Source organism: Apis dorsata, unplaced genomic scaffold (genome assembly GCF_000469605.1).
Source record: "Apis dorsata unplaced genomic scaffold, Apis dorsata 1.3 scaffold_88, whole genome shotgun sequence".
Taxonomy (NCBI): domain Eukaryota; kingdom Metazoa; phylum Arthropoda; class Insecta; order Hymenoptera; family Apidae; genus Apis; species Apis dorsata.
The window spans coordinates 1,613,217-1,622,604 of record NW_006263386.1 but is presented as its reverse complement, the minus strand read 5'-3'; the positions used below and the strand labels follow the sequence as shown (position 1 = coordinate 1,622,604).

The window sequence follows — 9,388 nt, the reverse complement described above, 5'->3', positions numbered from 1 at the left end:
AATATATATATATATATATATATATATATATATATAGATTTTAAAAGTTTCATCATAACAATATCAAATATATTCAAGAAAGTTCAGGTTTTATTATAAATTTTAAATCACTGAAGGTATCAACTCCTTTAATACCTGATCAAGTAATACTTCAGGAGATACCCCAGACTCCTATGATATGCAGCAATATATAGGACAAAACACATTGTAAACATATATAACATATATAATTTTTAAAATAACAAATGATAAAACTTACACTCTGTTGACCCAACATACTTCTTGCTTTTCTTACTCGATTTTTACATGCATCTAAATCTAATCTAAAAATAATAATAAATTATATTTATTATAAATATTATAAATAATAATTTAATTAATTAATACTGAACATTTAAATATGCAGAAAAAATAAAATATATACCGCTTATTTTCCAATATTGACATTTCTTTAGTAACAGTTTTCATTTCACTTTCTAAAAATTTTCTTAAAGGTTGTATATAACAAATTGCTGCATCTTTAATGAAACTTCTTTCAATTTGTCCTAACTTTTGTTGACATTGTCCAACTTTATTTAATGCACTACCTAAAATAACAATTTTTATAATATTTACAATAAAATAAAGAAAAAATAAAATTACAAAATAATCAAAAAATAAAATTAATATTTATGCAAACCATAAGCATTTCCTGGACCAAAATTGTTTCCTGCTTCTATCATATCCATGCCTACATATTCTAGATTACTCAATCTGTTAGGTTTCTTCTTATCAATCTTTTCATAAAAAAAATCTTCAATTCTATTGCCTATAACAAATTTATTATATGCAAAATATAATTTATCATATAATTTTTTTATATTACCTGGATTTGGAGTAAGTACTGCTTCCATATTCCTAAGAATTTTTTCAGTCCATGTTTTAGTTGCATTTGCTCTATCTGCAAGATGTTCTAAATGTGCATCTAATTCAGTTTTTTCAGATGTTCCTAATGTTTCTTCTGTTAACTAAAAAAAAGATTTTAAAAATTATATGATGGTTTATTATTATAATTTATTATTAAATTATTATAATAAATTATAATAAAAAATATNATTATAATAATAATTTATAATTTTTTATGTATATATATATATATATATATATATATTATTTTATGTTATATATATTATAATTAATGTTTTATATTGTCATATATCAATTTTTTATAATATTTTATAATATTTTTCTTAAAATATATTTGTTTATTAAATTATGATGATATTAATTTTAAAATAGATAACAGTTTTACTTAGTCATCTACATTTATTTGATATATTCTGAGTCATTAAATGATTAATTAATTAATATGCATATATTGTATTCTCTGAAATTATTTAAAATTAAGTAATTCTATAATAAATATAAAAAGTAAGGAAATAAAATTCTATAAAAAATATAGAACACAAACAATCATTAAAATGATATATTTACTAACCTTATATTTCAAAAATTAATTTTAATATATAGATAAAAAATAACAAATAAATATACAATATTTTGCAAATAAAAGTTAATTATTTCATAGAATATAAATAAAATAATAAGTGTCAAGTGATGCTTATTTTATTTAAATGTTTTTCTCGCTGAAAAAGATATAAAATGTCAGAAGTGACAGCGTTCAGTTACAAGTACTTTAATTAATATACTCTTTTATCAACAAAAATCTGTTCAATTATTATATCAAGTACATCTTACCTGCACAACCCTACTAAGTGCAGCACCAGCATCTTTTACTAATTTTTTAACATTTAAATCCATTTTTTATATCTATTTCGATGTGAATCCTCCACGATCACCTCTGACACTTTATTTTCTATCGATCACTAATTCCAAGTATCTCCGTGAAGAGGCGCTTCCTTTGCAATTTATATAAGAATATATATATAGTATTTAAGAGGGGTAATCACGTGACTTTTCGATAGTTGACAGGTCGCTATCCACTGCACATTTTTCGTTAAAATAATATTATCTACAAATACATTTAATAAAAGAAAGATGGAGTCACTTATATATTCTATTATGAATGCGAATGCTGAATTACGCAATAGCTGAAAAATTTTTTTGTATTCATAATAGAACACATAAGTAGCTCCATCTCTTTTTCATTAGATCACGCATTTGTAGGTATTATCACAGAAAAAATATTACGTTTTATAGGATTTCATATTTCAAATAGCGATCTCAAAAAAAAGTGTGTTTTTATTCTCTTTGTGATTTACGATCAACAATCATTCATCTTCAAAAGAAATATATATGTATGTAATATGATAAAATATTTGTATAAGAATTCACAATCTAGTGATTGAAAATATATAAATCATTATTAAATAAGTTGCATGATATAGATAATATTAAAAATAGAATTTTTAATTTTATTTGAATTAAAATTTATATGAATTAAATATATTAATAATTTATTATAAGTTCTATAAAAATACTTTAACTAACATAACAATTATAATTATAAAAATATTTTATATTTTTAAAAATATAAAAAAATATAAAATATATAAAATGAAATTTAAAAAAATGAATTATTTAACAAATTTAATATTTTATTAAAATTCAAATTATTAGAAAATATTGACGTAATATAAATCTTTTATGTTTATATTGTAAAGAGATTTTATTAAATCTTATTATGAATATTTAATATATTAATGGAATTAATTGATTGAATTATTGATATATTATAATTTATCATAATAATGTTTGTATTTAAATCTAAATTAAAAAAAAAACGTGCAAATATTTTTATACATATAATTCGATAAAAGTCCAGAAGATTGCGCATGTTGCAATTTCTAGTTAAGAGGGAAGAATTATTTGCAATTTGAAGTTTATTTATTAATGATTTATTATTTAAGAATTTACTCATGCATAATTTAATTCCTAAAACTGTAAAGTGGTGAGTAGAATTGAAAAGATTCAAGCAATATGGATGTCTTATTAAATTTCATTCTTTTTAAAGCAAACAATAATAGCTTAACCTATATATGTTAATTTGACATAAGAATTAACACATGTTATGACATATCTTATGGACTTGACAAGTTTTTATTTGATAATAAAAAAAATTCTAAAAGAAAATTATTTTGACAAATAAATTTAATAACGATTATTTTATAATACGTTAATTATATTATTTTCTGTTAATTTTTATGAAAATTTTATCAGATCAATTGATTGATTTTATGAATGAAATTAATGCATTTTTAATGATTTTATTATGTTATGTAATATTTCATTTGCTATATTTTTATATTTTGTATTATAAATTTTATGATTATTATTAATAGCTCTTAATAAAAGTTAATATTTTTAATGAATTTTAGGTTTCATACAAAGAAACTATTAATATCAAATCAAATAGAGTTAAAGTTTTCTTGTTCATCTATAATAAAAAATATTACCTCAATTACTATGACAACTGAAGAAAAAGATTTAGAATTTGAAACAATAAACTCTGAATTGCATACATTAACATGGTTACATAAAAATACACCTTGTTTTGCCTTAAGAGGATCGGAGGTAAATATATAAATGTATTTAATTTAAAAGGAATTCATAAAATATATAATAAAAATTATTTATTTCAGATCAAAATAATTCATGAACCAAATGTATTTTATTCTGTTCTTGTACAAAAATGTAAAAATGCAAGAAAAAGAATAACATTTGCATCATTATATTTAGGCACAGGAAAATTAGAATCTAATTTAGTAAGTTTATTTCAAAATCTAAAAATAACTAAAGATTTAATATGATAAATAATTTTTTTTATATATAGGTAAATGCTATTAATGAAGCTTTAATTTCAAGCAATGGTAATGTTGAAGTTAAAATTTTATTAGATTTTATGAGAGGATCCAGAGGTAAATTAAATTCTCGTAAAATGTTGAAACCATTACTTAATGGAAAATATAGTCATAGTTGTCAAATTTTTTTATATCATACTCCTAAACTTCGTGGATTCTTAAAAATGATTATTCCAGATCGCTTTAATGAATTAATAGGATTACAGCATATGAAATTGTATATGATAGATAATGATATAATAATTAGTGGGTAATAATTTAATTATTTAAAATTATTTTAAATTTAATTATTAAATAAAAAATTTATAATATTTAAATAATAATAATTTTATTTTTTAGTGCTAATCTTAGCAATGATTATTTTACAAATAGACAAGATCGTTATTTTCTAATTGAGAATTGTAAAGAACTTTGTGATTTTTATGACGAGTTAGTTCAAAAAGTAGGAGAATTTAGTTTTGTGCTTCAATCAGATGGAAGTACAATATTAAATTCTATGAAAATTGATCCTCTTAAAGATCCTATCACATTTATAGAAGAAGCAGCATATAGTATAAGAATTTTGTTTCAGAAGCAATTTGAAGAATCTTTTGATCTTGAAAAAACAGGTATATATATTTAACTATGTATATATTTATAAAAAAACATTCAAATTAAAATATAATTAAAATAAATTGTTTTCGTAGAAAAAAATTTAGATATAGATACTTGGGTTTTTCCTTTAATACAAATGGGCCAATTAAATATTTATCACGATAGTCAAATAACATTAAAACTTCTACAGACAGCTCCACCAGGCTCAATTCTCAAATTAGCAACTGGTTATTTCAATTTAACTTCAGAATATAGTGAAGCATTACTTAAATACTGCCAAGCAACATGTCATCTTTTAACAGCACATCCATCTACTAATGGTTTCTTCTGTAAGTTTATATTTTAAAAATAAACAAATGAAAATTATTTAATTTTTTAATTAATATAGTTAATATAATATGTTACATTCATACAGCTGCAAAGGGTATTGCTGGTTGTATCCCAGCAGCATACACGAAATTAGAGGAATCATTTATTAAAAATTGCAATAAATTAGGACAACAAAATAGAATAACTTTATGGGAATTTATTAGACCAGGGTGGACTTATCATGCCAAAGGACTTTGGTATTTCTTACCAAATCAAGAAAAACCCTGTCTTACTCTTATTGGATCTCCTAATTTTGGTAAAATCTAAAATTTTAAGACAAATTAATTTTAAAATAAAAATGAAAAAAAAAAAATATTGATTTTAGGTTATAGATCAGTTAACAAAGATTTAGAAACTCAAATTGCTATTTTAACTAAAAATAAAAATTTACAACATGAACTACAAAAAGAGCATGAACGCTTATTTTCATGTGCGACACGTGTAACGAATAAAACATTTTTTGAACAAGAAAGAATTCCTCCGACTTGGGTATGTGCTATTGTTGCTCTATTTCGATACTATTTTTAATTTTATATTTATCTATTCTTTAATATTATATTCATGGAATGATTATTGTAATCTAAGTCATAAAATCTATATATGAATATTTATTCATGCTAATTATTTTCCAATTTCTTTATGAAATAAAAATTATAAAAAAGAATAACGATTTAGATTATTAATTTACAATTTGTTCATTTACCATTTACAGCACATTTAAAATTAGTAAAAAGATATAAATAAAAAAATTTAATTTTTTCTATTTATAAATATATAAAACTAAATAGATTATGCCATATGGGTTTGATAAATAAAGTACATTGTATATATTTATACTGATAATAATTATTTGTTGAATGACATACTATCCTGTATGGAACGTGATAAAACTTTATGGTATTATGTTTACGACGTTTCATACGCAACGTCGGAAAGGTGGAAGCAATTCCAATTGAGATGCAGAAATAGTATAAGAGAAACTGTTCATAACCACTTAAAATAGTCATTTTAGTTCACTATGGAGAGTCACAATTTTATGTGACTCTGGAAGATAATTACTTCTGATATCACTTTTCACAAATGACTGTATTGGTTTTGCACTAGAGATTTCCAAAAATGGCAGAGATAAAACCTTCTTTCACAAAGTTTTATTTCTCGTCGATGATAAATGTTTCTTCCTTGACGAAAAATTCTATTACTTCTTCTTCTACATTTTTGGAATCAGAATCTAATTCGTCTGTATCAATACCTGAAAAAGAATCAAACGATGTAAAAAAAAAAGTAAAATACTTTTAAATTTAGAAAAAATATTTATTCTACAAACCATTACGTAATTCTAAACGTCTCTTCTTTTGATTATTCCATTCTTGTATGCGTTTTGAACGATATTCTTCGAATGCTTTCATCGCTGCACAGCGTTTCTCAATTAATTCCTAAAAAATAATTTTATAGTAAATGCACAATTTATAATAAATATATATTAATATGATATAACTACCTTTGAAGCACGAGTTAATCGCATACGATCTTTACTTTCGAATTGCGCAGAGTACTTCTTCAAATTTTTCTTAATTTCTTTAATTTGTTCTGATGTTAATAATGTTGGTGGTCTTGGTCTCCATAAGAGCTGATTAAATTGATTAAGATTAACTCTTTTTAATATACGTCCTTGGAACGTCCATATCCAATATCCATTATCCACACTAGTTTTCCAACTGGAAACAGCTGTTACCACGTATCTATAAAGAAATGCATACTTAAAATACATACAATATCATAATTAAAGACTTTAAACATAAATATTAAAATAAATATTTACCGTCCAGTAGGATCCCATTCTACATCTGAAGTTTGATAATGATCAGTTGAATTCATGATAGTAAAATCATTAGTATCAATGAATTCTAAAGCTCCTGCCATGGTTGTTAATCCAGCAAGAACAATAAATTGACCAGATGGCGACCAAAATAAATGATTACAAGCCTTTTTTTCCAATTTTTCTATTGAATAGAATAAATATTTATATATATAATACTATAATAAAATATTGATAAATATTGATTGATTCAAGAAATAATTATTATAAAAAAAACTTACTGAGAAGAGCTGGTTGATGACCATATCGTACTTCGTAAAAACTAACGTTAACACTTGGAATTTCTCCATGAATAATAGCAAATTTGCTTCCCACAGGTTCCCAAGCAAATGCATGAATTGGTTCTTTTATTTCTACACTATCGACAGGTATTTGTTTTTCTCTCATATGAAAAATTTCAAAATTATATGACATACCCTGTCGATAAATATATAAATTTTCATCAAATTGTACATCTTAAGATATAATTTTAATATTTTTATAAATACCGTGTATTTCTGTTCTGTCTTCTCTTTGCGTTTGGCGAAACGATCGACCTTTACACAAAGATAATCCCCTGATTTTTGCCAATAAATTTTACAATCAGCCACATTAAACAAATTTTTGTTGCGAATTTCATTACGACTAGAAATATATATTTAGTTATTTATATAATTTATGAAATATGGATTATAGTAATCTTAAGAATTATTACTTTGGAATTTCAAGAAGAGTAACTCTTGCTGGAACATCTTTATCTTCTGGTACCCAGTAAGCAAGAACATTATCTGTGGGAGACCAACTAAAATCTCTGATACCAGGAATTTTTATACTTTTCTTGTCTAATAATCCAAATGACTGTAATATTTATGAAATTCATCAAAGACAACAAATTCAATAATATTTATCAAATAATTAAATCATAATATTAAGAAAAAATACATACAGGTGTTTCATAAACACTCAAAATATCTTCTCCCATACGAGCAAGATATTTATCATCATGTGACCAGCGGAAAATAGGCCATACTGAAGAACCATCTGCGAAAAACGCACGTTTTTCTTGACCAGTAAGAATGTCCCAAATTACAAGACGTTTCTGTTCAGAACCAAGATCAGTTCTTGGAGTATATGTTACTAAATAACGCTCGCCAGGAGAGAAATCAATACATTCAACACCTTTTTGGCTGAATCTAGCTTGTTGCAAAAATTGAGGGCCACCCCATAATGCAACACCCAGTTTATGGAATGTTGCTAAATATGTTCCTAATGGAGACCATTTAACATATGTCTCTGTCCAGCGCTATGTAAAAAATACGTAAATTTTATATTAATAAATTATTGATTAAAATTGATATATTAAATAAAATTAAATAAAATATATAACTGTATATATATATATAAATATTAAATAAAATATATTAAATAAAATATTAAATAAAATATATATATAAATAACTTACAGAACGTTCTTCAAGTAATGTTGGTTCAGGAGCAGAATTTTGCCAGACTTGAACAGTAACAGAAGGACCATTACCACAAAGCACACAAAATTGATCATAAGCATCTGGTTCTAAAAGATAATAATGAAGATCAGCTGCTGCTTTAAATTCTTGTGGTTTTGGAGGTTCCCATTCATCTGGAATTTCTTCAAATTTCTTGAAATCAGTAAATAAATTTACTTTAAATGTATGTTGCTTGTCAATTTTATAATTATTTACAGATTGCGCAGCTGCTAAGGCATTGAGAGGATTGTTATATTCTAGAAATATGTATCTGAAATGAAATAAATTACATATTTATAAATTAAATTTTTGAAATATAAGAATATCATCATGGATCATTAGTATATGTACCCTTTCGTAAAACCATTTTCATTTTTGGGATAATATTGATTTACTATTGTTCCAAACTTTCCCAACACTTTGCTAATAACAGATTGAAGTTTTTCCAATCTTTCTGGTTCAACCTGGGGAACTCCATCAATGACAATTACTGATTCTACTCCATCTGTCTCTGAGGGTTTTTGTTTCAAGATATCTCCAAGTAATTCTGAAAAAATATATAAATAAAAGTATATAAGTATTATATTAAAATGTTAAAAAAATTTATATTTAATATAAATTATAAAACAATATTTAATGAAAAATACAAAACACTCATGGTTTTTTAGGTTAGGTATGCATGCCACATTTGCGATTATACGTAGCCATGCTTTCAGACATCATAGCATAGCTTTAATTGTTTGTCATTGAAGAAAAATTTTATTTACCTTCATCAGTAATATCGTCAACAAATCCTTCAGGATCACTAAAATTTGGTTCTTCATCTTCGTTAAATGTATCATCATTATTTTTAATATTATCCTCATTTTGAGGTGTTTTATCTGCTAACATTTTCTTCGCCATCTTGGAAACCTCTGAACTTATAGAGAATCAAATGAAAATGGCAGCATGTTGCCTTTCTGCATTGAATGCAACTTTTGAAAAGTGGAAGTCAAACATATACCCATTTCTTAATAAATGAAATTAACCAATTTTTTTTCTATTTTCATAACTATTGTATTCATTATAAATAATAATTTTATAAAAATTTTATAAAAATATATATATTTTATAAAAATTTTTGCACATATAAAAAAAAAATTAATTAGATTAACATGTGATGATTAATTATATAATTTAATAATAAAATATCTATTAAATTATTA

The 9,388-nt window shown here is 23.6% G+C and overlaps 3 protein-coding genes across 9 annotated transcripts in view; 1 reads left to right on the top strand and 2 right to left on the bottom strand.

Moving 5' to 3' along the window:
• The window catches only part of LOC102677916 (endophilin-B1), a 5,698-nt gene extending 3,788 nt beyond the window's left edge, over positions 1-1,910 (bottom strand). For 4 of the 7 annotated variants that reach the window (XM_006611479.2, XM_031508515.1, XM_031508514.1 and 1 more), the window contains exons 1-6: positions 1,738-1,910; positions 866-1,007; positions 680-808; positions 425-587; positions 260-323; positions 136-171 (exon numbers count right to left, since the gene is read on the bottom strand). In XM_006611479.2, coding sequence (XP_006611542.1) covers positions 136-171; positions 260-323; positions 425-587; positions 680-808; positions 866-1,007; positions 1,738-1,800 — 597 coding nt within the window. In that variant the 5' untranslated portion in view covers positions 1,801-1,910. The remainder of the gene's footprint in view (positions 1-135; positions 172-259; positions 324-424; positions 588-679; positions 809-865; positions 1,008-1,737) is intronic. The other 3 variants (XM_006611480.2, XM_031508516.1, XM_006611482.2) reach the window with 1 other exon arrangement.
• An 886-nt stretch (positions 1,911-2,796) lies between these two features.
• Positions 2,797-5,657, top strand: LOC102677654 (CDP-diacylglycerol--glycerol-3-phosphate 3-phosphatidyltransferase, mitochondrial). Its single transcript, XM_006611477.2, has 8 exons — positions 2,797-2,950; positions 3,378-3,573; positions 3,642-3,764; positions 3,833-4,110; positions 4,200-4,468; positions 4,547-4,783; positions 4,870-5,079; positions 5,149-5,657. The coding sequence occupies exons 1-8, from the start codon at positions 2,919-2,921 to the stop codon at positions 5,349-5,351; spliced, it is 1,548 nt and encodes a 515-aa protein (XP_006611540.1). The 5' UTR covers positions 2,797-2,918; the 3' UTR covers positions 5,352-5,657.
• On the bottom strand, positions 5,645-9,147 carry LOC102677784 (eukaryotic translation initiation factor 3 subunit B). The gene is made up of 11 exons (XM_006611478.2): positions 8,951-9,147; positions 8,535-8,730; positions 8,142-8,454; positions 7,625-7,981; positions 7,394-7,536; positions 7,188-7,323; positions 6,921-7,116; positions 6,643-6,823; positions 6,322-6,562; positions 6,148-6,256; positions 5,645-6,072 (listed from the first exon to the last, which is right to left on the bottom strand). Exons 1-11 carry the CDS (start codon positions 9,084-9,086, stop codon positions 5,972-5,974), a joined length of 2,109 nt encoding a protein of 702 aa, XP_006611541.1. The 5' UTR covers positions 9,087-9,147; the 3' UTR covers positions 5,645-5,971.
• Positions 9,148-9,388: the final 241 nt, after the last annotated feature.

Bases quoted from the DNA above. Each gene is read 5' to 3' on its own strand.
- LOC102677654 (XM_006611477.2), top strand. From the start codon at position 2,919: ATGCATAATTTAATTCCTAAAACTGTAAAGTG. The intron at 4,784-4,869 runs GTAAGTTTATAT...ACATTCATACAG, and splicing joins ATCTACTAATGGTTTCTTCT to CTGCAAAGGGTATTGCTGGT. The intron at 5,080-5,148 runs GTAAAATCTAAA...TATTGATTTTAG, and splicing joins TATTGGATCTCCTAATTTTG to GTTATAGATCAGTTAACAAA.
- LOC102677784 (XM_006611478.2), bottom strand. From the start codon at position 9,086: ATGGCGAAGAAAATGTTAGCAGATAAAACACCTCAAAATGAGGATAAT. The intron at 8,731-8,950 runs GTAAATAAAATT...ATATTTTTTCAG, and splicing joins TGACGATATTACTGATGAAG to AATTACTTGGAGATATCTTG. The intron at 8,455-8,534 runs GTACATATACTA...ATTTCATTTCAG, and splicing joins GAAAATGGTTTTACGAAAGG to ATACATATTTCTAGAATATA.